The sequence below is a fragment of the Podarcis gaigeae genome, assembly GCF_964106915.1.
Source record: "Podarcis gaigeae genome assembly, chromosome: 17".
In the NCBI taxonomy this organism is placed as follows: Eukaryota; Metazoa; Chordata; class Lepidosauria; order Squamata; family Lacertidae; genus Podarcis; species Podarcis gaigeae.
The window spans coordinates 31,318,150-31,345,177 of NC_139694.1; the positions used below are offsets into that span (position 1 = coordinate 31,318,150).

General features: G+C 44.1%; 1 protein-coding gene across 5 annotated transcripts in view; it reads right to left on the reverse strand.

Annotated features, from left to right (window-relative positions):
- Positions 1–421: 421 nt before the first annotated feature.
- The window catches only part of SLC44A2 (solute carrier family 44 member 2 (CTL2 blood group)), a 59,834-nt gene continuing 33,227 nt past the window's right edge, over positions 422–27,028 (reverse strand). For 2 of the 5 annotated variants that reach the window (XR_014559347.1, XR_014559349.1), the window contains exons 6-23: positions 25,049–25,174; positions 24,840–24,906; positions 22,623–22,746; positions 20,594–20,677; positions 19,701–19,813; positions 18,149–18,280; positions 17,654–17,753; positions 16,850–16,942; positions 16,599–16,683; positions 14,507–14,769; positions 13,410–13,504; positions 12,330–12,433; positions 10,274–10,347; positions 8,671–8,741; positions 8,201–8,289; positions 7,651–7,735; positions 4,484–5,264; positions 422–4,436 (exon numbers count right to left, since the gene is read on the reverse strand). Coding sequence is in view for 2 of the 5 variants with exons in the window: in XM_083718867.1 (XP_083574993.1) it covers positions 1,583–1,689; positions 7,651–7,735; positions 8,201–8,289; positions 8,671–8,741; positions 10,274–10,347; positions 12,330–12,433; positions 13,410–13,504; positions 14,507–14,769; positions 16,599–16,683; positions 16,850–16,942; positions 17,654–17,753; positions 18,149–18,280; positions 19,701–19,813; positions 20,594–20,677; positions 22,623–22,746; positions 24,840–24,906; positions 25,049–25,174 (1,812 nt within the window). In the remaining 3 variants the exon portion in view is untranslated. Of the gene's footprint in view, positions 4,437–4,483; positions 5,265–7,650; positions 7,736–8,200; positions 8,290–8,670; positions 9,617–9,947; positions 10,348–12,329; positions 12,434–13,409; positions 13,505–14,506; positions 14,770–16,598; positions 16,684–16,849; positions 16,943–17,653; positions 17,754–18,148; positions 18,281–19,700; positions 19,814–20,593; positions 20,678–22,622; positions 22,747–24,839; positions 24,907–25,048; positions 25,175–27,028 lie in introns of all 5 variants that reach the window. The other 3 variants (XM_083718867.1, XM_083718868.1, XR_014559348.1) reach the window with 2 other exon arrangements.

Consider the following 27,028-nt stretch of genomic DNA (forward strand, 5'->3'; position numbering starts at 1 on the left):
TGGGTGGCATCTTCATTGAAATGAATGTCTCCTTAAGATATGCCAAGATACATTTATTTACATCTGGGATTATCTCCAGTTAAAGTGTTGATTTCCAACCTGATTATGGAATCTGCTTACTCAGGTTCCTAAAAGAAAGAGGGCTGTGCCAAACACATAATTTCCCCTTTCTATTAAATTGTTTTTTGGACTAGAGTTCAGTTAAATAAAGAAATAATATAATAGGTTTTCCTTTAGTATATATTTGAAGGCCCCCTATAGTTTAAATGTAGAACATCTTCCATGCAGTGGATGAATTTTGGGGTGGGGGAGAAAGACACCACTAATTACTTTGATTTCTAAAAATACAAACTGCATTAGACTTCATAAGTTTTGTTGGAATTACAGATTGAGTAAAAAAGAAAACCACACTAAACAGATGTACAAAACAAAATGTTTAATGTTTCAGTTATAAAATATTTTTGAAAGATACAGGGATGTATAGGAGAGTAGAAAAGGACTATAAAAAGCAAACACAAAATTAACTGCCCAGATTTAAAAATTGATGGTATTATCATTACCATTGTGGAAAGTTACCAATTCCTGTAGCCACAATTTGGAACTCTTTCCAACTAATCCTCCTACATCCTTGCATTTTAGTGATACATTTTTGCATATATTTAGGTTCTGCCTCATATTTAGTTATTCCATAGTTTATACTTTACTTCCCCCCCCCAACAAACACACAGCTTTTTTCTTGCAAATAATATTTTGAAGACCTTTCCCTATTTAGCAAGTCAAAGCTGCTACAACCATTTTGCCCCATCATTCAAGAAACAACAGCGCTATTACCCAAGCTTTCTTTCACCGGCAACCCCAACAACAGTTGCCTATAAGCTTTTCTTCACAGCATTTGTATGAAAGGCTGCTAGTCATTTGGAAGAGGTTCTAAATTATCCACGAAGTCAACGTGCCATGCTTAAAGGCAACTTGCTCCTTTAAAGGTGTCTATCCCAAGTGGCAAGGGGTGTATATAATGAAGTAAACGCCACGACAAGGAGAAAAGACACTTAGTAAATACAAACGGTTAAAAAATGTGTTACTGGAATGATCCAACTTCTCCAAGATTATTTGTTTTAAGATTAAGCCAGAACACTTGGATTGAGGCCAGTTTGGAGTCTACTGAAACAAGTTAATGGAATGAAATCAGCTCAGCTGGCTAGCGGGTTACGCCTCCCTGGACTGCTGGCAACTGAAATCTACCGCTTCTGCAAACCGCTTCTGCACTGGCAAGCAAGAAACCCAGCCGCTCCAGGCTGATCGTGAGCAGAGAGGCTTTGATTGACTTAGTAGCAGATACCTCTACACTCAAGACTTCAGATGGAGCTATTGTGACACAAGTTCCTCGTTTTTTCAAGGGGGGTGGGCCAAGAGTGTTTCCAAATCAAGGGAAGCTACTGTTGTTCTGGCACAGCAAGTGGAAGCAGGACCCCACAGATTGCTGCTCTTCAAAGAAAAGGCTCGACAAAGCTCAGACTGGTTAATTCCAGTGCGTCTGCTGCATGCTACCAACGGAAGCAACAGGAATGAACGGGAGGGCCAGCTATGCATCTGCTTGCTGTTTGTTGGTCTTCTTCAAGAGCTTTCTCAGATTAGATGACATGAAGTAAGGCTTTTCGGTAGAGCCATCATTACGTTCCAGATCTTCCACTGCAAAGAGAGACAAATTCCCCCAGCAAAAGGGATGTGAAAAAGTCTGTCTCCCAAGTACCAAATGGCAGGTATCTGGGATCAAGTAAGGCCATCACAAAGGGAAAGTGTTAGCAATCTGAACCCGTGAAGACACAGGGAAACCTGACACCACTAACTGGAGGCTGGGACTCCCCCCAAGCAAGCTAGTGTTCCCTACTCTAGATGCATGTCCCAAACTGAGAAGGATGTCGAACTGACAAGTCAATCCTTCCACTTTTCCTCAAGGAAGATTGAACAATTCCTCATGGTGGAGGATATGGTCAGGATGGGTTTCCTCAACCATGTCTCGGTGGATCACCCCATTCTCAAGGCTATGGCAGTGTCCTAATGATTCCACAGATGTCAAGATCTAGATGAAATCTCACATTTGAGGCAACATTTGCATTAAGAAAATTAAGTGGGAAGCTCACAACTTCCCTCCTCTCTGCATGTAAATTGAGTGCTTAGAATTAAGCTGTCAGTTGAACCTTGCAATGCACAACAAGCAGGTACGTATGAACTCTGACCTGCACAGAGGATAGAATTTAATTCAACAGCCTTTTAAATTTAGCAGGATTCCAGGCAAGCAGAATCGGAGGAGAAGATGAGGAGTTCAATTTGCATATTTAAAATGTAGAGTCAAGTTTTTACACCTGCTTTCTTTTTCCAAGGGGTGGCAATGAAGAGGATCTTTTTTCCTCCATGGGGAAGCAGGAAGAGAAGCTGAAGAATACTGCCTCTGGCCATGGCAGCAACAGTGGTGGTGATGATAAGTTATATGAAGTTTTGCTCTGCTTGTCTTTTTATTTGGAAATTCTTTATCTTTTTTATTAGCATCAAACTGATCAATTAAGCTTTGTAAAGAGCACCATTCCCCTACTCACATCCTGACAAATACTATGCCTCTTTTGTGATATAAGATCCAACGCATGTGAATAGCATACTGGCCCATTTGCCAGACGCATATCAAACCTGCATCTGGCCTTCTCTTTACAAAGTTCTGTCTTTGCAGCCTTTTGTCAACTTCCCTGCATATATATATATTTAAAAACTGGTGCAGCACAAGAAAGAGGCATATTCCTGATGCAGGTATGAGTGATCTGCTCAAAACCAAAATTGGCTGCTCCAAAAAAAAGTCCACCAGAAACAGTGACGTCTTCAAAAACTTCAAAAAGTGCTCTGCCTGCTTAGGTCATCAACAGGACCATAGTTTTTTGGATTTCATACCAGTATTGCCTCTGGAAAATGATTTTCACCTTTTATTTTGCTTCCAGAACCTGTTTAGCCAGAGACAACCCTGGGGCAGAAGAAATGTGTACACATCATGGGAAGCAAAACCTCTCTCTCATTTAGCTCCTTTAGAAAACAACTGCCTGCCACTAGCCACAGGAGTTTCCAGGCTGGCCATTGTCTCATGAAACACTACAGAATTTATAATGCTTTTGGTCTCCAATTTCATCTTTTAAAAAACAAGTTTCCATCTCATTGTGATGAAGATCACTAGTGAGTCTTTGTCAACATTCATTTAATTTCATTTTGAATTGATCCTATGCTATCTTTTGCATGTTTACAGAATATCTGTGCCAAAAGCAACTCTCAAGGATAACCAAGAAGCCAGGGACAAAAAAACAAAACAAAACCTTATCATAATTATATTTAATCAAAGGTAATTCCAGACCATAAACTTGAAGTGGATAATGTTCCACATGACACCTGGAGAGCTAATATAAAGGAAGTATCTCTTTAATAAGGCACTGAGTTTTCCAAGATGGAATCTGGAAGTTTGATGCCGTGTGGAACAAGATGCAGAATGTATTAAGTGTTTTCAAGAAAACCTCCCAATACAGTGTTCTGTCTGCCCCACTTTCCTTTCTGACTGCCTAGCCTCTGCCAAACCCACATAATTCCTTTTCATCCTTTCCTAAGCAAATTCACAATTGTTTGCTAACTCCCCTTCCCTCCCCATCCCCAACAAAAACAAAAACAAAAAACAATACCCTTTCGTTTTACAATGATTGGAGCCAGATTTGTTTTTCTGGCACAAGGAATAAATATCCTGACATATACTATGTTCAGCTAATAAAACTTCTGTAAAGCAGACAAAAATAAACTCCAGCTTTATACAATACTGAAAAACCAGGGGAGTTGTATTTTGAGGAAGAAAATCTAATACTTTATCTGCCATAGGAAGGAGATATCAGTCAAAGATTTTTCAAGATCATTATTAGCTTAATTAAGGGTTTGCAAAGATGAACATTGGGAATTTCAAGGCTACACTGGGAATTTCAACACTACATTTTGACTACAGTTCAGTATGGTATGCTAAAACTTATGTATTTCAATGGGCTTAAGCATACATAGCTGTGTGGGATTGGGACCATAGCCTAGGAAGAGAGCCATTAGGGAAATTAGTAGCCATTGCTTTCCGCATCAAGACAAGCTGTAGAGAAGTTACAAACAAGCAAATGTTGTATAAAGATTACTCTGCAAGCTACTGTAATCTCAATGGCATGCTAGAGTGTCAGAACAGTTCAGTAAAAGGGATCATCCAGCAGGATAGCAAGCTTGCAGGTTGCACAGAATACTGCTTTCCAACAAAATAAGTAAAGGAACTGAACATGAAGGAAACTTAAAGCTACTAGGAGAAATGGCCATACAGATCTGTAAGCCTATATGGAAAGAGCCCCACAAAGTTGCAGCAGGAACTTCAAAACAAAGAAAGAAATCTTCGGCAAGACATCATTACACTAAATGCATGGATGCATTTGCATACCTGCTTTGCTGCTCTGCTAGAATCCTTTTCCTCCTCCACTTACTTCTGCCTGAAAGCAAGTCCTAAGCAATTCGAAGCCTCCCGTCTAAATAGACTCAACTCCAAACCAGCCCAACTAGCCAAAGATATCCCTAGCACCTCAACAATTTTGGTTCTTTTGCCCCTTTGGACAAAAGCATCTGCTCTTGAGATTCTCTGATAACCAAATAAATGGCTCTCTTCTACACCTGCCTAGTCAAGGAAAGGGCAAGTCCAAGAAATGATCCAATACTTAATGTAAATATCTGCAGCACCCACTCTGTACTGTATGCATTCTGCTTATTTATGCAACCGGTTAAATAGCCAGACTTGCTATAGCGATGGCATTTTGGGGAGAGCAGAAAACAGCACCACAGGGTGCAAACAACGGAGATGCGGCGAGTTTTCCTGACATTAAACGCATTCGGCCTTGAACTTCCGCTTCCGCTCCTCTGGCGCCAGAATGTTTGCCTCCCACTTGCCAGAGGAAGCACTGTTTCCCAGAACAGCAAAACTAGGAGGTTTGCACCAGTTCTCAGGGAAGCCACAAAGGAACAACACCTGCACACGGACCAGGCAGGTGTGCACAAGGCTCACAGTGGGGAACCTGCGTGTGCCTCTCCCACTCCGTGCACCAGTCCCTATTCCTGGCTCTCAGCACTTTTGGAAGATTCTAGGCTTCCCTTCAGCAGGATTTCACTCAGTGCGGGGGACATGTAATAAGGCCGCTCAGGAGATCCATCATTCCTTTCCAGGTCTTCACCTTTTGGGATCCCACGGAAGACAGAGAAAGCAGCCGCAGAAGGATGGACAAGAGAGAAGCAAAGCAAAACAAATAAAAGACAAAAGCAAAGGAATGCAAAACAAAAGGGAGGGAAAGAGAAAGAGAAGATTTGGAGTTAGTTGCAAATAGATTCCTCCACCCAGAAAAAGAGTAAGGCAGCTTAGGCAGTCAACTGCTTTTATGCTATGGAATATGCTTGCTACTACAGCGGAAGCGGAGGAGTTGCTAACTGAGCTGATGACGGAGACATGAAGGAGAAATCAGAAGTTAATAGTTTCACAATCGCAAGAGGAGTCAGCTCGTACTGCCCTGCTACCATGGGGCTAAAACCCACATTACAGTGGAAATGAGTCATTTCCAGAACCAGAGAGCTGGTATGGTGTAGTGCTTACGAGTGCTGTCCTAAGATCTAGGAGACCAGGGTTGAAATCCTCATGCAGCCATGAAGCTGACTGCATGACCTTAGACCTGTCAATTATTCCCACACTGCATCCCCTCCCAAACCAGCTGGATGCCTATGGGAAAGCCACAAACCAAGCCTAAACTCAAAAGCTGTCCCAAGTTCTCTCTCTCCTGCATCAGGTAGACAAGAGGTATCCTAGCTGTGAATCTGGGGAGGTTCTGGATCACTGTTTTGACAAATAGTGAATGGCAGTCTTCCCCTGATGCCTTTTAGTCTGCTGAATCGATGGCCATGACCATATCTTGGAACAGTGAGTTCCGTAAGCCAAATGTGTGAGAAAAGTCCTTCCTTTGATCAATCCTAAACTCCAGTTCTTCCCCCCTTTTTTGTGCCTCACAGTGTGGGAGGTGGAGGCAAATAAAGACTTGAGATAGGAAGACACATTCTGTCTGTCCTTGACTGCTACCTAATAGGGAAGACTGGGATGGATACTGGGAGCCTCTCAGCTAAATAAAACTGCAACAGTTCAGCCAAGTAGGCAGTCTTTTCTGCCTCTGCTGAAGATCTCTCTCACATGCACCTACAATTTGAGAAGCACTGAGGTGGTAAATGCAGTACCTAATGGGGGAAAGTCACAGCCAGATGGAGGGTTTCTAATTCAGAGAAAGAAAAGGAATTGGGAAAGAGGCAGGAGACAACAAGAGCTGAATATGACTAAGGGAATGGGAAGGAAATTCTCCCTTGGGAACAGAATCGATTGGCTGCCTCAAAGACATTTTAAGTCAATATGCAATTCTGCTGCAATTCAAATGCAACAAAAAGACAGGGACATATAGGGGCACTCTAGGATTTAAATGATCAAAAAGGGCAACTACTTAAATCAAAATAAATGTACAAGTTACCTAAACCTCAGAGGTGCCCTTTTCAGAGACAGTGGTGCCTCGCAAGACGAAATTAATTCGTTCTGCGAGTTTCTTCGTCTTGCGGATTTTTCGTCTTGCGAAGCACAGATGCACCCTGGTATTAACGGTTTTAAGAAAACGAAAACAAACTCGCAAGATGTTTCGTCTTGCGAAGCAAGCCCATAGGGAAAATCGTCTTGCGAAGCAACTCAAAAAACGAAAAACCCTTTCGTCTTGCGCGTTTTTCGTCTTGCAAGGCATTCGTCTTGCAAGGTACCACTGTATTATAGGAATGAAGCATAGCGTAGCATGGCAATGGGAGCAAACCCCAATACAGTAAGTGGGCATCTTTCTGAATAAACATGAATAGGAGCGGGCTGTACATTTTAAATTACCACTCTTCATTTTTTTAGCACTCTCCATGACAAGAAGATACTAAAATGCAAAGTAGGCTCAAAATCAAAACTCTCAGCCTTCCCAGTTAGAAACTGCCCTCTTCAGTTAATCAGCTTCAGCTGATTAAATCTACCAATTAAACTTCGTAATCCAATTGATTAGCAAACAAGTGCTGGAAAATGCAGAGGCAAAATAAGGGCAGAAGGGCTGAGGGTTCTTTTGTAGCCTACAGCTTCTATGACTGGTATTCAAAAGTCAGTTTATCCGAATGTGTTCCCCCAGAAGAGAAGTCAGTGACAGATGACATGACATAGATCACAATGAATCTGTTAGCCTTCAATGCACAGCAGCAGTCTGTGCTGTAGCAGACTGACATGGCTGTTATCTGGAATGGAATATCACTAGAGCCCAACCTTTTGGCAAACCCAAGGCCCATGCAGGACCATTTCTTCTGCCTGCATCATGCCTTCTGAGGGTCCTCTTGCACTATGGCCCAAGGAACCAGGAATTTGTGGGTAGGGGAGGCATAGGAGAAACTGCCTGCAGGACATTTTCAGCAGCTGCTGGTTTAATACCACAATGACTGGAGCATTTCCTTTACAGTTTATAGTGCTTGGGCAAACGTGCTTGTTTCACTAGAACGGCACCAGAGCTGGATACTTACAGAAACACAGGAAGAGTGTGTCCACACACATGGCATACACACTGAAGAATCCGTGTGCAATTAGATAGGAGCCTACAACCACCGTCTGCAAGAAAAACAAGAGAATCATCTCCATTAGAGCTGCATCTCAGCTAGCCAGCGGCTGCAAACTAGGAATGGCATTGAAGCTGCACCTTTTGCAAGAAGTCAAGAGTTGAAACCTGAGTTCATAAAAGTCAAGATGATGACCTTGGGCCAGCCAGTTACTTTCTGCCAAAACTCACAGGGTTGTTGTAAGAATAAAATAGGTGGCGGGGAGAACCACATTCGCCGCCTTGAACTCGTTGCAGGTGAAATAAATGTAAGAGAGAGAGTCCAATATAGATATTACTGCAAATTAATAGTGGTTTTCTCCTCCCTTCCCCTGCGTCCTCAACAAGCAACACAACTAACAAGGACTAACTCAAACTATCATAGTTGAAAGACAGAGAATATGAGAAAGAAACTTTAGCTTCCAAGATATGTAGTAGGGGAGTTAAGAACTGAAAAAGTCCTTAGCTTAGATACCAACCAGAATGGGGACCCAGTAATAGTTAAGGGGTGGTGCTGTGTCTTGAATAACTTTTATCCTTTGGGTGAAAAAGAAGAAGGCAAGTATACCTAAAAGAGGAAAGAAAAACAAAATCATTTCATCTCAGAATTTTCTGTCTGATCTTCAAGTCAAACTTTTGAATCCATTCCTCCCCTCCTCCACCTCAGAAGCTATTCCCTCTGTGCCCCATGCATCTTTCAACAAGGTCTCTGCACAAATAAACATCCCCCTTCTCTGCAAAATTAGCTCTTGGACCTTGCGTTTTCTATCTGTGTGTAGTGGGAACAAGCTGAGCAGAAAGGAAGTAAGAAGCAAAACAATGCTGGGAATGAGGGGGCGGAGGGCTTCTGCAAATGGAAGGCATTTCATTCCTGAGGAGAAGCGGAATAAATCAGTTCAGAGGATGAAGGATATCTGAGAGGAGGCCTGAAATATCCCCAAGAACTTACCAACACTTCCTACAATCAGGAGTTTGCCAAGGAAAAGCAGGAAGTCTGTGACTTTATCCAGAACAGCAACCCTGAAAGCAGATAGAAGGAGAAACAATAATTTTCTAAGGCTCCTCACCGTTGTGGAATTATGTTAGAGAAATTTCTAGCAGTGCCTAGAAGAGACTCCCGAGTAGAGTTTCTGTAGGCAGCTTTTCCCAACCTGGTGACCTCTAGATGTTGTTGGACCACAGCTCCCAGAACATCAGGCAGTCTTAACAGCATGTGGAGGGCACCAGGTTAGAGAAGGCCACTTTAGATTATAGGTAAACGAACCGCCATGCATTTCCCCTTACTGGACTGGGCCCAACCTACAGATTATGGGTTGTAGACCCCTGCAGTACAAATGCCATTTTTGTGGCTCAGGATTTATATTGCTTCCCCATTCACACCTCTGATACTGGACTTCACGATGCCTCTCCTCCCTCCACATTTCTCCTTTGTGCAGGGAAATTCTCAAGTCTGCATTCTCTCAAATAGCTGATTCAAACAGAGCACATGAATCAAGCTGGTTCGCATCAAAATCACCAAGTTTGCAAGAAAATGATCCATTCCCAATTTTGAATTTAGGATTGAAGCTTTCTTTACACAGGAAATATAGAGCCCTGACCACATCCCCAAACTTTGCCTATAAGCCACCACAATGTTAATAACAATAATTTTATTATTAATATGCCACCCATCTGACTGGGTTGACCCAGCCACACTGGGCAGCTTCCAGCAAAATATAAAAACACAATAAAATATAAAAAAAATCCTGCTTTCAGGTTGCATAGTTATTAATCTCCTTGACATCTGGTGGTGATGGGGGAATTCCACAGGGCAGGTGCCACTACTGAGAAGGCCCTCTGCACCAGCCGACATCTATTCCCTATTGCCCATATGCCCATTTGGGATGCGGGTGGCGCTGTGGGTTAAACCACAGAGCCTAGGACTTGCTGATCAGAAGGTTGGCGGTTCGAATCCCTGCAATGGGCTGAGCTCCCGTTGCTCAGTCCCTGCTCCTGCCAACCTAGCAGTTCGAAAGCACGTCAAAGTGCAAGTAGATAAATAGGTACCACTCTGGCGGGAAGGTAAATGGCATTTCCGTGCGCTGTTCTGGTTCGCCAGAAGCAGCTTAGTCATGCTGGCCACATGACCCGGAAGCTGTACGCCGCTCCCTCGGCCAGTAAAGTGAGATGAGCGCCGCAACCCCAGAGTCGGTCACGGCTAGACCTAATGGTCAGGGGTCCCTTTACCTTTGGCACTTGGGATCCTTCCCAGTTCTAAAGATATGGGATACGATACTATGTCGTTTTACATTGTGTGCCAGTTGGCAGAAGCTGCGCACCCTCTCTTGTAGCTCTGAGAGGATTCTTCAGCATGGGGTGGGCAGGCTGTCTCTGAACAAAGTGCTTAAAAAGAGTGGGGAGGGAAATGAGAAGGAACCTTAAAGCTGGAAGAATTTCATCCCGAAGAAGCTTGGCCAAGGAAGATGCTCCCCCACCCATCCAAAGAAGCAGGCTATCCCTATTTAAAGCCCTGAAGCAGTAATAGCCAGGCAACTCATTTGGCAGGCCCTCACCTGACGATATTCCTCATGAGCAGGAAAAAGGCATTTCTTGCAGACGTGCAGAAGTTAGTCCCATAAATGGCAATCTGGGGGGGGGGGGGAAATCACCAAAGAGAATATGAACATTACGTCAAGTTGTCCAGGGTACTTTAATCAGGAGCTTTTGACCTCACGCTGCAGACCAGATGGATGATTTACATTGATCGTGACTATGTGACATTTGTTCAGCATCAGTGCTGCTCTGTTTCCAGAATGCAAAGAGGACTTGCAGGCAGAGAGAGCATGTTGGGAGTTTCTGTGCTTTCCTTTATGGTGTCTCTCTGTACTGGTTCTTGTCAACTGTGGCCAAAGGTGGGATGACACCAAATGCAAGAATATAGATTGAATACCTCAACAGTTAACAAAGGATGGTTTATTGGCTTGGCCCAAAATGTTTCAAGTCTGCTGAACAACCAACACAGCTTTTTTTTTAAAAAAAAAATTAAGTTAGTCATATCTTCCACGCCGTATCTTTCAATAGAGCTCAAACCATAATGTCAACAGATTCAAAACACATCTGAGTCAATAGAACACCCTATCTGCATCTTTGAGGTCTCCTCTTCATGTCATTGTCATCAGAAGAACCAGCACAGGTTGAAAGGACAGGGATGTCTTGAGTACAAGGTTTGGTAGCAATACCAAACATGTCATGTTACAGCATTCCCCAAATCACAGGTATCACCAGAGCTTTCCAAACTGTGTGTCACGACATGTTGGTGTGTCGGCTGCAGTGTGTAGGTGTGTTACACAAATGCAAATTGCTCCCCGCACTCCTCCCAGGGCTGGAGAGGGGTTAGTTTAACTTCCGGCTTGCTAGTAAAACTGAATTACTGCGTCACGAAATGATGCATGTCTAAAAGGTGTGTCACCAGCATGAAAAGTTTGGAAAGAACTGACCGAGACACATTTCAAGCCTCACCATACCTGAAAACAGAGGGTGGATCAACACTCATGGTTTTTAATGCTAAAAAAAGAGTTAAGGGATGATTCTGATAACCATATAGCCGTATGATGTTCTTTTTTAACGTTCATAATGTGTTATTAAAATGTGACACCAGAGGGTGCTGCAGAGCAACCAGCTACAATACGATCTTTATTGTCATTGTCCCATACAGAACAACGAAATTTAAAAAATCTACATCAGACATTCAAAACCAACAAGCCTGCTACTGGAAACCTGGAAGATGGTGTGGAAAGGAAGCAAAGGCGAAACCAAAAGTAGACCTTCCATGTCTTGACGTTTTAGAACGATATTTCTAGTATCATTCTAATAACATTTAAAAGGTGAGTGTAGATCTAGCCAGAGGCTTCTTCAAGGTCTAAAGCAGGGACAGATCTACTATGAAACTAATGAAGGTTAAGCTTCAGGTTCCCTAATCCTGGAGGGGCCCCAGAAGCAATTTAAGTCCACATTTCTTTTTTAAAGAAATAGGTTTAGTAGGCACAATTTGAGTCGCACGGCTTAAATTGGTTACATTTTTGTTGTACAGTCAAACCTCGGTTCCCGGATGCCTCCGTTTTGGAACATTTCGGCTCATGAATGCCAAAACCCCAGAAGTAACAGCTCCGGTTTTTGAACAATTTTCGGCTTCTGAGCCGCGTTTTTCATTTTTTCCCCCATTGACTTTGCAGCCAGCCCATTGATCCTCGGTTTTCAAACTTTTTGGAAGCCAAACCAGTCTACCGGAACGGATTAAGTTTAAAAACTGAGGTTCCACTGTATACATTTCAACAATCCCAAAGTCTGAGATTCAGTAGCACAGATGCTGTAAAGGTTGTTGTAAACGACCCCACTGAAGAAGCCAACAGTGGTTACCCAGACCTCATTGCTGGTTGCAAGGGGGGCCCCCATAACAGTTCAGGCTTCAGGGTCCCCAAAATGTAGGTCCACTCCAGTCTAAAGTATGACTAAGGCATCTAATAGCCTCTCCTGCTAATGGCTTGGCTAACTGGTCTGGTAGTCATCCCCATGATCTCTGAGCATCTACAACTCTGCATGAATTCCCTGAGAACGGTCAAGATTCCTCACCATAATGTAGGCATTCCTGTTCAAGAACTTGATGAATTTCTCGAGGCACCAGAAGCAGCATTTGAGACAGGTCAAGAAGAACTTGGCACACTTGTTGTCGGCAGCTAATGCAAGGATGGCAACAAGGAAGAGGAGGAGAAAAAAATTATCTATTTGTCAGACTGGGCAGGAACCCCTGCACACAGTTGCTCACAAGCACAGAATCTGGAATTATCATTAACACTTGAAGGATCCTAGCCTTTGTTATTAAAAAGAGCAGCTTTTTAAAAGGGATAACTTCAAGAGTTATGCCCTTGGCCCAGAGTGCAGTGGAAAGCATCATTCAAGACAATGAGGAAATGTCAACATGCTAGGATTTGTATGTGACCAGACCTGCTGGACCAAAGCATCTGTCTCTGTGAGCAGGGTGGGGTAGGGAGCTGCAGTGCTCAGGGGCCAGGGCTGTCTTGGCTTGTGGAGCTATTTGTAGTTCCCTCTTCCCCACCCAGCCGTTCCTCGGAAGTCGAACAGAATCTGTTCCGGAAGTCCATTCGACTTCCAAAACATTCGGAAACCAAAGCGCAGCTTCTGATTGGCTGCAGGAAGCTTCCAAAAATAGTTCGCAAACCAGAATACTCACTTCCAAGTTTGCAGCATTTGGGAGCCTAAATATTCAAGAACTAAGCTGTTCGAAAACCAAGGTACGACTGTACTGGGATATTCTGCTGCCGCTACTCAACTGCCTGTCAAAAATACCCCAAATTTCAAGCCCTGAGTGCATAACAAAGATGTGAGAAAACTGCAGAAAGAGACATCTGCAGAATTTTCACACTATTTCCATAGCTTGCAATTTTTACTTTACTTATTGGGAGTTGTAACTCATAGGCTTAACTGTATTCTCGGGACTCAAGAATCCAAAGACAGCCCCAAGATGTCTAGCTAGGTGACAGAGAAAGAGAGGGAAAGGGAGAAGATCTCCCAATCTAAACATGAAAAAATGATTTCATGCCAACTGAGCCTACTGATGCGTAGCCAAAGGAAAGAGGTGGACTCTCATTCCTAGCACACTTCCTGTACTAGATCCTTCCCCCTGCTTAGTACCTTTTAGCCTGTGATCCAAATATTCCAGCATGACTCGAATGACCTGGACAATAGCAAGAATGAGGGAGCCAAAGGCTAGTGAGCCAGTGTGATACCTGTTGGGGGGAGCAGAAAAATTGTATTTGCTGTGGCTTCAGAGCATTTGTGAACTATGACAAAGGACGCTGTATCAGCCTGTACAGTGGGATAGGAGAGCCTGCTTGTCTAGCCACTAGGTACACCGGCCTGAGTTTCTCAAGTTCCATTTTGAACCCCAATTTCCATATTGGGCTTTGCAGCATATCCTTATGGGCTGCTGGCCTACTTCTAAGGCTCATTTACTCCAACTGGCTTTAAGCTCCCTCTGCCCGGAATCTGACCACCTCCTGGGAAGAAATCACCAAAGCCCCCTTCAGTCATGGAACCATGCTAAGCTCCTTCCTGGAGCTTGCTATGATATTGTTCTGCCCTGGGACTTCTCCACAGATCATGCAAATCAACTGCCTCAAAATTATCCTGATTCAGATAAAGATGTCAACCAGAGATAAGGTTGTTGTTGGACTCCAAATCCCATCAGCCCCAGCCAGCATGGCCAATATCCAGAAATGATGGGAGTTGTAGCCTGACAATATCTGAAGGGCCACAGGTTGCCCAGCCCTGATGTTAAGTGGTAAACAAGGCTCTGTTTTCTGTATGCAATTGGAAATAACAAGCCTCTGCTGTGTGCCAGCTCCTAGGATATCAAAGCTCTTTTCTATACCACAATGACTTGAATGCTCTACCATTTTCCAGTCTGGATGCCCTATCTAGCCCAGAGTGCAGATAGTCCAATACTGAGCTGAAATCACTGTGCAGAAACCTGCCTTGTCTATCTAGGATTCTGCTCAGCCAACAAACCCTGCATCCTTCCCTGAGTTTGTTTCTCAAACTCGGGTCTCCAGCTGTTGTTGGACTACAATTCCTATCATCCCTAGCCAGCAGGACCAGTGGCCAGGGAATGATGGGAGTTGTAGTCCAACAACAGCCAGAGACCCAAAGCATGAGAAACACTGATGCAGGGACTTCCGACGGTCAAGAATTGCATGCTGCAACTCTCCCGCCCACCCCAGTCTTTGTACCTGAGTGCTCTGCCGAAGGAGGAGAACAGAGGGAAGGCTGGCATGTCATCCGGTTTCTTAAAGGCCCAATAGTACGAGGCAAAGGCTCCGGCCAGCGTGACTTGGCCCAAGGCAATGACAAAGTTTGCCAGCCAGAAGAACATAAAGACATTGTAGATCTGGAAGATGATGAGGTACTTATGGTAGGTGCTCTCGCCACCGTAGAAGGCAAAGAGGCAGCGAGCGCTTGGGCACACTTTGGTGACGTTGGAAGTATTGAAGGTCTGAAAAAGAAGGAAGAAAATGATGTTACTCTCATCGCTATGGGAGCCAGACAGGCAGCTTCAGAATTCCACTTGAATATATTTTCATTAAGGATTTCTTACGTTTACAAAAATACATGCGTTGTCTCTTTTTTCAAGTTGTGTTTTCTACAGATCAGTTTCATTTCTTGTGAGATATTAGTGTTACAGTGTTAGGTTGGGAAGAAAAGAGGCGGAAAGAGGGGGAGGAGGGAATGGTGAGTGGGGTCGGGTGACAATGCTTCTATTCTACTTAGTGTGGGGGGGGGTTGTGTCAACATCACATGTGTGGGTTCTCTTACTCTTTGCTTGTTGTATTTCCTTGGTGGTGAGAGAGCTTGGGGGTGGCCTAGGGTCTGGTTGGCTGTCTTTGGTTGGCTGTAGTGAGGTGTGTGTGTGTGTGTGTGTGTGTGTGTGTGTGTGTGTGGATCAGGTCAGCCAGATTGATTTGTATGCTGTCAGTGGATTCTCTTTGTTGTCTTGTTGGGCTGTGTATGTGATAAAGGGGAACCCTACCGGGGTGAAGGCGCCAACTTGAGAATGAAGTTCTGTTTGCATCATGTTCTATTTTAGAAATGGATATGAGTACTTAGATCTGGGCAGGTTGATGGGATGAAGCTGCAGCTTGCGACATTAACATTTTGAAATCTCTCCCCAAATTGTGGGTCAGTATTTTAGAGTTGGGACCCTGCCAGAAAAAATGAAGTCAGGTCATTCTTGTAAACGTGCCATGTGGGGCTTCCCTTTTCAGTTCTCCACAGGGTGGGCAGGCAGGGGAAACTGAGATATTGGGTCAAGCCATATTTCCCACCTCCTCAAAGGGATGGGCAAATCCACAGCAGAGAGAAGACTCTCACTGTACAGCTTTCATGGTGTTTGGTGGGGATGAGGTGGGGACACAGGAAAGCAAAACCACAATGTGAAAGGGGGCAATATGTAGCATGTACAACGGATCAGGAAGTTGGGGGCAGGCAGCAGCTGATTCCATATACAAACACAACCAATGAACTTATGCATCTCCTAGGTGCTAGCATTTCCACTGCCTCATCCTTTTGAGAACTAGTTCCTTAATCTGGTATCGTCCAGATTTGGGCAGCCACCATGTGAGAGGTTTGCAGCTATCACAAGATAACCGGACTCTGTGAAACTTTAATCACAGAGCGAAGTGGGCTTTCCGCCTCCACGCAGCTGGTGACCATCAGACCACACAGGCTGTCTGAATCCACCCAGAATCAGGATGCAAGGGAGATCCCACAGCCTCCATGGGCCACTCAGAATTTAAGCTTTCTCAACAGAAGTTTCCGACTTGTGGTCTGCAAGCTTTATTCAGGTGACCCGCAGTGTGTCTGTAGACTTGTGAGTGAACGTTCGTATCAATTTTTAATGGCGTTTTTTACTGCTTCTTTAATTTCCTGTACTTTATGTACTGTATTACAATCTGAATTCATTATCAAGTTTATGAGATTTCTTAATTTGTAATAAATAAAAGCAGCAATGCAAATACAATTAAAGATCACACAGCACACCACATTACAATTGCTACAATAGGCAGAAAAATAATTAAGACCCTCGGCAGATTTTTTAGCAGTCCGGCAGGGGAGGAGGAAGCATTTGGGAATGAATGCCTGTTCCAGAGTATTTGGGCCAAGTCTGGCTCAATTCCAGCAGGAAGCAGAATGCTGCATTCTGCACCCAGCTGAACCTTCAAGAGAAGCCCCATGGAGAAAGCAAGACAATAATTCTGGACACATCCTTTTTTGCCCATTATGCAATGAAGACAACTCCATTAGCAACTACTTCAGATTTCTTACCTCTGGGTTGCAGGTCGTTCTGGCGTAAATGCACTCTGTCTCGTTGAACACCTTGTAGACAGCTTCATTGGAGGTAGACAAGAAACTGGGAGCAGTCAAGGAGCTTTGCAGAAATTTATGACCCATTCTTGCTGGCTTGGAAGCAGACTTGGAACACCGGGCAGTTTCCTGGAATCCCTCCCACCCAACCAACCATACCCCCTTAATCCATTCTCCCTTGAGAGCAGGGGAGGCGGACTGAGTAAGGATACACAGCTGTGCTGGCCCAATAAGCAATACAGAGACACACCAGGAAGAAAGTGCAAAGAGGGAACAGCAGCGATGTCATGATGTGACCAATGGCTCTGTCAGAGGGGACAGGAGAAAGAAAAGGTACAAGTCAGTTTCGAGGCCCCAACTCTAGGCAGAGCAAGGACCCTCTGTCACATTTCCCTGCACTGTAGAATGGCTTCCTGTCCCACCAAGAAGAGTTATCAGATCCCCCTCTAGGAGTGACGATTCACTGCAGCTACTCTCCTCTCACACTTCTACTTGAAACACTTCTACTAGAAACAATTACCCAACGATCCCCTGAGAGTGGCGGGTCGGGCTGTGTCTGAGATGGACATTCACACCAACTACCGTCGTACCTTGTAAGTCGAACAGAATCTGTTCCAAAAGTCCATTCGACTTCCAAAATGTCCGAAAACCAAATCGTGGCTCCTGAAACCAATCGGAAGCCGCGGAAGCCCCGTTGGACATTCGGGTTCCAAAAGAACGTTCTCAAACCAGAACAATCACTTCCAGGTTTGCAGCATGGACGGGTTCCAGGGCGTTCAGGATCCAAGGTATGACTGTACAGTATTTCTAGTTAGAAGGTAGCTGCCATGAACCCTGGAACTGTCTATTTTTGCCTCTTTGATGTTGGCTAGTCCCGCTAGATTTCCCAGCAGCAGAATCAGACAGAACAGCAAACTGCTCTGGATATCTGCAAACACTAGGGATGGGGGGCGGGGCGGGGAGATAAAAGCACCTTTGCAAGGCGATCTATTGGGCACATGCCACATCAGGCTCACCTGCTGGCTTCCTTGATCAATGCAATGGCAATGAGAATCCTCTTGCGCAAGAAGATGAGCAGTAAAATGATGACAACCTCCACAATGCATAGGATGATCACTGGGCAAGGAAACAGAGAGAGGTGAAGTGGGAGAGAGAGAGAGACAGACAAGAGAGAGGAACCTGAGCCCTCCTGTGCTCTGATTCCACAAAGCAGGGTAAAACACCAAACAAGTGACTCTGGATGGTTCTTGGAGCAAGTCACTTTTAGGGCTCATCAGGCTCTTCTGATGTTGTTGGACTCCAACTTGCATCAGCCTCAACCAGCATGGCCAATAGGGATGATGCAAGATTGAGCTCAACTGTTCCTCAAGGGCTACAGCCTTCCCATCTCTGGGTCTGCACAGAGGCCTGAGGAAGTCCTTCTCCTTCTCCTGGTCTTTCATCTACACATAGGAGGACATGGCTAACAAAGAGACACACTCATGAAGTGCTGAGCTGAGCAGAAGACTTACTGAAGGCCAGCCAGGTTTGCTTCAGATGGAGGTAGACACGGAGATCTGTCTGGAACCCAAGTTCTTTCAGGGAAACATCAGAACCAGCCTGTCCTTTCAGCTGGGCATATTCCATGTAGCAATGAAAGATTCCTGCAAGATGAAAGCAGCAGTGAACACGGTTGCCCATTGCCTTGGCTTAATACCTCCAACATACCAAATGGTTGAAAGCTGTCCCACCGTTAAACACCAGAGCGCAAAGCATACCAATGGGGAAGCAAGCTCAGAAGTGCCTATCATATCAAAGGTTTAGGGAAGGAGCAGTCCAGGCTTGTCCTCAAGGCTTTACCTGATTTCCTGCATTCAATTTTGTTGCAACAGTTCATGAGAATTATTCACAGTTTGAAAAGGATTTAGATCAGTTCAGTTCAAGGTGCCAGGTTATGGGTAGAGGGGGAGTTGAATGAAAAGGTAGAAGGGGATCTTATTAATAATCATCATTTATGAACTGCTTAATGACATCCTGTCCACACACGTTCTGTGAAAACCAGATGCTACTTACATGCAGAGAGGGGAAATATGTCAACAGTCTGAATATAACGTAAAGAGCATGGTCTTCCGAAGTGATATTCTAACACAGAATTAGAAGGACCAATTAACTTGCAACAGGGACAGGTTTATCATCTATTCAGAAATTACAGACTCTGTTGCAATCTTTTCCAACTACAACAAAATTGTTCACCTGGGCAACTTTCCCTTCCTCTTCCTCAAGACATGAGTTACTTCCAAGTGCAACATAATAAAAAAAAAAACTATTTAAGGGGGTCAGGAAGGGTAACTGAAGAGGCTATTGTAGAAGTGACCGGTGCTACATCAAACTTCCAAACTTCTACTTGATCCTCAGCTCACCTTCCCTGGATTCACAGAGGAAACAGTTTTATAATTTGCACAGCAAGATCTATGAAGGACATTCAGAGCATCCCCTAAACTGAGGCAAAGATCCAAATCAATGCCATTACCCCAGGCCCAGTTCTAGCATCAACGAGCAAAGTCACAAGTAAGGGGATTCCCAAAGTGAGGTCTAGCAAGGCTCACCTGAGTGGCAGTAAGCAAGCTGTGCCAACTGCCACAAGTGGAAAGGGAGACGTTTCACCACCAAGAGTGGGTGGAAGGAAGAATATGGTGCTGAGATAGACCATTAGTGGGAATGTATACCTGAAGGAGTGTCTCCACTCCCATCGTTCAGCCCAGACACTGAGGTCTAGCTCTGAGGGTCTTATGACAGTTCCTTCACTGTGAGAAGTGAAGTTACGGGGAAACTGGCAGAGAGCCTTCTCAGTAGTGGCACCCATCCCGTGGAATGCCATCAGGTGTCAAGAAAACAAACAATTATATAAAGGCAATCCTATATAGAGAAGCTTTTGATGTTTGATGTTTTAATTTCTTGGAAGCCGCCCAGAATGGGCAACCCAGTCAGAGAAGTGAGGTATAAGTAATAAATTGTTATTATTATTATTTATTCCAGTAGGCATCCAGCCCACCTGCCCAGATCCCTGGGCTTAACCAAACTCACCATATCCAAGCACCAGGATCACCAGCACAATCATCACCCAGACCATGATCCCTGCTAGGAACCGGAGCAGGACAATAAAGATGAGACTGACCACCATGGAAATCACCAGACCTCTGCAGATAGAAGACAACAAGGGATTTCTCAAGACGTTCTTGAACTACCAAGCGACTCACAAGCTACTGGGTGAAGATACTGCTTTGCACAAACATTTTAACTACTTGGGGTAAACGAATCAGTAGCAGAATGAAGGTGAACAGTGCAAATTATATCAAGGGAATTTAAGTTTATTATGGGTCATAAAAAGCTGACAAAAGGGACTATGAACCATTAGCAAGAAGGTTGTTGACAGGCAAAGCACTGCAGAGACCAGGAAACCAAAGAGATAAGAATTGGCAAAAAAGGGGTAGGAATTCCAGAGAATGGTCTGAGGGCCTTTGATACGCCATATAAGCAGCTCTGAGACTGTTCCCCTTAATCCATTGGAACAGTGTTGTGATATATTATACACACAAATACATACATATATAGAGAGAAAGAGAGAGAAGGGTGTGGGACTGAATCTGATACAGTGTTTTGAACCAATCATGAAAAAACCCTCTGGTTGCAAGTCTCAGTTCAATATATCCATCTTTAATAATGGAGAAAAGTGCCAAGTGGCCTATAATTACTCTTGTGATGTTCCTTTTCACTACTTTCAAGGGGGAAATACAGAAGACACAGGTCTTCACAATGGTGAAATGCTCAGCTGGACATCCAGAACTTGAAAAACTCCTAAGATGGCCTGTGAGTCTGAAAGGTCCTTTGCCTTTGGTACAGAGCCAGAGCTTCCTTTTTGCTACTCCCATTAGACTTCTCATTCCACCCTTAGCTGGACTATTCCATTCTCTGCTCACATTATTATCCAGTACCAGGAAACAGTGTAATCTTCAAAGATCTTCATAGCCACTTGTCTCGCCTCTAGAACCACATTTGCTTTTCTGGAATTCAAAGTAAGAAAAAGTGAGAAGCACAGGAAAGGTGAAGAAATGCACATCCAAGTTTTTTTTCCTTTAATTTTTTTGAGGGGCCCCCAACAGAGTGTGGCCCTAAGCTATACAGTCATACCTCGGGTTGCGAACGCGATCCATTCGAGAGGCACATTCGCAACCCACAGCGTTTGTAGCCTGAAGCGCCGCGTCTGCACACATGCTTGATGCGATTTGGCGCTTCTGCGCATGACATCATTTTGCGCTTCTGCGTATGCACGAACGCCGAAACCTGGAAGTAACCCGTTCTGGTACTTCCAGGTTCAGCGCTGTCCGCAACCTGAAAATGCACAACCCACAGTGTTCGTAACCTGAGGTATGACTGTAGCTTGTTTAGCTTATAAGTAAATCCGGCACTATTGGAGATGCTCCTTCAGGTATACTGGGCCAAGGCCATTTAGGGCTTTAAAGTTCAACACCAACACTTTGAATTGTGCTTGGAAACGTACTGGGAGCTTTACTTGAGATAAGAAAGCTACAGAGTCTGGTGTTAGGTAGAGCACTAACTGCTCACTGACACTGCAGGAACTTCACTTCTGCTGGGTTAGGGCTACTGAGAGTCTCAACAATTGTGAGCACAGGATTTCCTTTTGCATGGGGAGAAGGATGGTTGACAAGCAGAGGGCAGTTCTATATATGCAGCACATTTAAGGTTCTATATCTCAAGGCCTGAGAAGCATTTTCATCATGCTGTCCAGAAGGACTTTGGCAGCATCCCAGAAAAGGAGTTGGAAAATCCTTGTAGCTGCCAGAGAACACGGAACATAGCAAGTCTCCTGGAAGAAGCGGATCCTTTTTTTGGCCAGGGTAAGGTGGGACGTAGGTGGCACTGTGGTCTAAACCACTGAGCCTCTTGGGCTTGCTGATCAGAAGGTCAACGGTTCGAATCCCCACGATGGGGTGAGCTCCCGTTGCTCGGTCCCAGCTCCCGCCAACCTAGCAGTTCGAAAACACATCAAAGTGCAAGTAGATAAATAGGCAGGGCGGTAAATGGTGTTTCTGTGCGTTGCTCTGGTTTCATCAGAAGCAGCTTAGCCATGCTGGCCACATGACCCAGAAAAACTGTCTGTGGACCAATGCCAGCTCCCTCGGCCTGTAAAGCGAGATGAGCGCCACAACCCCAGAGACGTCTGCGACTGGACTTAACTGTCAGGGGTCCTTTAAAAAGGTAAAGGTAAAGGGATCCCTGATCATTAGGTCCAGTCGTGACCGACTCTGGGGTTGCGGCGCTCATCTCACTTTATTGGCCAAGGGAGCCGGCATGCAGCTTCCGGGTCATGTGGCCAGCATGACTAAGCCGCTTCTGGCGAACCAGAGCAGCACACGGAAACGCCATTTACCTTCCCACCGGAGCGGTACCTATTTATCTACTTGCACTTTGACATGCTTTCGAACTGCTAGGTTGGCAGGAGCAGAGACTGAGCAACAGGAGCTCACCCCATTGTGGGGATTCAAATCACCGACCTTCTGATCGGCAAGTCCTAGGCTCTGTGGTTTAACCCATAGCACCACCTGCGTCCCTCAGGGATCCTTTACCTTTACGTTTTTAAGGTGGAAGATGGCATGTGAATTCCCTAATGGATTAGAAGAGTAGTCAGATGGGAGTCTTCTCAGCAAATACCCCACCTTTTCCTCTACAAACCCCGCCAGCCCCATCTGTTGTCTCAACACAACCCTTGTCTTTCTAATGTCCCAGTTTCTGCCACCTGTGATGAAAAGAACTAGAACAAGAAAACTACAAATTGCTGGGGATGAACTCTCCAGGCCGAGCAACTAGAATAACGCAAGTAAATTAAGCAAAGTCAGCAAAAAGTATTATTTGGCCAAATTTGGAATAACTAGGTCTACAAAGCCCCATTCTGCTCATCGCCACCCAACACACACACTTAAGACTCACTTGGCCCCTTCCAGAAGTTCTGTCACATTCCTCTCGTGTCCTTTTCCGTCATTAAAGGTGGTCTTGTTCCCAACCATGATGACCCCTTTCTTCGAGCTGACTGCAGGTAGACATCTGCGAGCCACTGAGGATCACAACATGTAAGAGAGATCTAAGCAGCAGGAAGACTAGTACGCACCCCCTCCCCTTGTTCTCTGCTTAAAAGACCCTCTATAATCAGCGGGCCGAGAGGAAAACTACAACACCCACCCACACCCCAAGCTGCTTTCAAGCAGGTAAGAGTGAGATTTGGCAACTGAATAGGCAAAGTGGGGGTTGCAAATTGGCTCAATCCTTATGCATGCTTAGTGATTTCATCTAATGCTTGGAGTGACCTCCCTCAACCTACTATAGGAACCAGGGCTGCACTCAGCATATACTGAGTTGATGTCAGGATACTTAGTGTAGAAAAATACCTCTTTATAGATCATTGCATCTCCATCCCTTGTCCCAACACCCAAGAGTTAACTGATAACTCACTTAGTAATCAGCACCCCAAGGCTTCTCCCATCCAAGTGTTTGTAATGCATATGACTATCCAGAAGATTTGTTTCGAACTTCGTTGTGATTTAATAGATGCTTTATTTGCTATTTATTTGCTATAATAGATGCTTTATTTGCTATTTATTTGCTATAATAGATGCTTTATTTGCTATTAAAATAGATGCTTTATTTGATATTCAAAATTCACACTGAGCCAACCTGCTTGGGTGTGGGTTCAGGGATCATGTATGGTAGCCAACTTTAATTTCAAAAAATCGGGTGGTAGGTCAGGAGGCGGGGCCACACAAGGAAATGGGCGCAAGTGCAATTGCCACAATTGTGGGTGCCACATCGCCAGGTTGCTCTGCCTTTCCTCACCTTGGGTAAATAAAGCCTGGTGGGGGAGGCAGCAGCAAAGGAACAACACACATGAACCCCACAGTCTTTATTGCAGCCATGTCTGAAATGGTGTGCAAGGTCTGAAGTCAACTATCTTGTGCTCTACTGCATATGTAGTGTACGAAAGGTGAAAATGATGGTTACTTCCATTCAAATAGTTATAGAAACTGAATAGCTTTGTTAGAAAAAAGCTGACAGCCATCCCAAATTTTTGGCTTTCTATCCCAAAAAACCTCTAGCAACTGGGTCAGGGGTTAAAACGAAACTAAAAACAGCCAGGCCATTTTTCCCCCTGGAGAGTTGGCAAGGTCTCTGAGGATTGTGGCCTTCATGCCAAAAGTAGAGATAACAACTGTTTAGTGCATGAAGTGGGGGATAATAAATGACACAAGGACTGACATTATCCGGAACCAGGAAAAGGGACGTTGGATAAATCTAGAATGAGAAATGCTTTTTGTAAATAAACCTATATTTATGGAATTACTGTAATACTAATGAAATATTAAGTGATGTTGGAAAGGAAGTAATTGGCTTAAGCAGAAAGGTTAAATTTGGTTTGAATTTAGAAATTTTAGAGATTTGAGGACAAGATAAAATTAATGATATTAATGCAAAAAATGATGTGGTTTGAGTAATAAGGGGAAATAAGAATTTGCAAGAATGGCTTGATTACAAATGATAATATGAAGTAATATTATATGGGGATACATAAACAAGGATATGATAAGAAGGTATGAATTTGCTGAATTAATTTTTAAATGGAATACAAAGAGAGAGGTGAGAGGAAGTCAGGAAAATAAGTAAAAGAACGGTGTGAAATTGAAAGAAGGGATTTTTTACTTTTCTTTTTCTTGTTTTTGTGTTGAATTTTTTGGCTTTTGTATTTTTTATCTTTTGGTGTTCTTTTTTCTTTCTTACTTTTGTTCTTTTTGTAACCTTTTTTCTTGTTAAAATCTAATAAAATATTATTTTAAAAAAAATGAAGTGGGGGATAATATATGCTGGGTCTGAGGCTCTGCTCTAGGCCAGAACAATTGGGCTGGTTCCTCAGAAGCTTATTGTTTTCAAATTTCAGATTCCATTACTCCCAGATAAGAAGTCTCAACGGAGTCACCATTGTGGTAGTCTTTATGTGGAAAGGCTAAGCTGAGGCTCTTTCTGACAATGGAAGTGGCTGGGAGTCACAGCCACTGAAAGCTTCAGCTGCATTAAGACTGACTACTGAGCTGTTCAAGAAACTATTTCCCCCTATGGGGGAAAGCCTAGGGACTGGTTTGCTCCCTCAGACAGACTTACAGGGTTTGCTTGGAGTGAGCATGGCTGGGCACAGATCATCTTTCAAAACTTCAGGTGCACTCAGGGCCTGAGAGAGGGGGAAAAGGAACAGGTTATTCCTGCCCAAAGGAGGATAACCTCCCAGTAAAACAAAGGCAAAAGCAGAATGGAAGATCACCCTTAAGTCTGGACTAGTTTCCTGCCATTATGCATCCGTAATGCTCACTCACCTTCTTCCGGTTTTTAAATTCTGGGACACAAAACTGCTCATAGTATTTGAGTTCCTCGCTGGCTGCGCCAACTGTTGAGGCCTGCAAGTAGGTGAGGTACCGATCTGGACACTTTTCAACACAGATCTGAAACAGCCACAAGAAGCACAGCAATTTAGTGTCACAATTCAGACACCACTTATCTAGAAGGGTTCCGATTCCCAGCAGCAGTGACAAATCTCTACATTACAGTGGTACCTTGGTTCTCAAACTTAATCGGTTCTGGAAGTCTGTTCCAAAACCAAAGCATTCCAAAACCAAGGCACGCTTTCCCAGAGAAAGTAATGCAAAACAGGTGGTGCAGGGGCTCCTTTAAACTTCTCCCTTGAGGGGAGTGCAGCCGCGAACCCCTCAATGGAAAGTGTGATGGAGCCTGCACCTCCCAGCTGAGCAGCCTCGATCCAGCTCCTGTTCCCGTGCAAGCAGCAACGCTGCGTAGCAGAGCAGCCCAATCCCACTCCCACTTGCAAGGAGCAGGCGGAGGGGTGGCGGCGACAACCCTTGCCTGCTCACTTGCCGCCCCAGTCCAGCCTTTCCTCACTCAGCACCGGGGCCTCTGGGGCTGGAGGAAGGGGTGGTTGCTGTGGAGATGGAGAGACCCAGCGCCGGAGGGTGGCAGGAGCCTGCTCGCTTGCTGCCCGGCCTGCCTTCCCTTACTCGGAAAACGGAAGTGTGGAACTCAAACTGGAAGTTTTACTCAGAACAGAGCACGTTCAGCTTCCAAAAAAAGTTCGAAAACCAGAATACTCATTTCCAGGTTTGAAGTGTTCGGGCTCCAAGTAGTTCAAGAACTAAGCTGTTTGAAAACCAAGGTACCACTGTATTTGGCAGTTTTGTTCACATAGGGCATTTTGTTTTTGTTTTTTCACCATTTATTTATTTATTTATACATACCCCGCCCATCCGGCTGGGCTTCCCCAGCCACTCTGGGTGGCTTCCAACAAAATATTAAAATACAGTAATGCTTCCTAATGCTTTCATTTTGACTCCATCCCAATGTTACCTTTCCCCATTTTCCTCTGTTTTGCCTCTATTGTGCAGTTGTCCTGGACCACCCCACATTCCTTTGTTTTTCTTTCATCTAGCATCATAACCTTGGCCCCGCTACTGGGGAAAATTATTTGTGTCTTCTCTTGAGAACCCTTATATGATGGATTCCTTAAGGGACAACTACAAACGATATAATTCATTTGAATCAGGACTGCAGTGCTAAATTAATGAATTGGTTAGATCAACTTTTAACTGACTGAAAAGGTATCTCAGTGTGGTTTTTTTGATCTAGAATTTTATAATAAATTGTGTACCATACATAAAATAACAGAATCGTCAATAGTCCCAAGTCTGGGTAAAAGGCAGGATATAAATAATACTATAACATTGTACCAAGACTGTAAACATTTTACATGTTCTGAAAAAGAGTACTGAACAAATGAATTCCAATTTAACACAAAACTTATTAGATCAGCCAGCTTTTCTTGACTTCTTGAAATAAGCTGATGCAAGAGTTTTACCATATATGTGCTGCAGACCTTATTCAACCCATCTTTCGATTGTGGACCTTGTGGTATAGATCTATTCTGGCCATAATAGTTACGTTTGACACCAGTTCTTCTTTCCTTTTAGTTCTCAAATGTTCAATGTAACCAAATGCTAATATCCATGGTTTTAATTACTACGTGAGTAATTCAACTGATAGTTTCAAACACCTCTTTCCAAATCATTGACCACTTCCAGATGTCTACCACAGGAAAAAGGCATTGGCTCCTAGTCTAATATATTTCCAGCAACAGAGAAGATTACCAACACATGCTAATGCAAACTTACAGTGGTGCTTGGCATCTGTAAATAAAGTTTCTCACTGCCTCCTCACTCATTATCCAGAAACTAACATCTAAATTATACACCAGGTGGTATTTACTGCCAACAAAGCTACATCACACA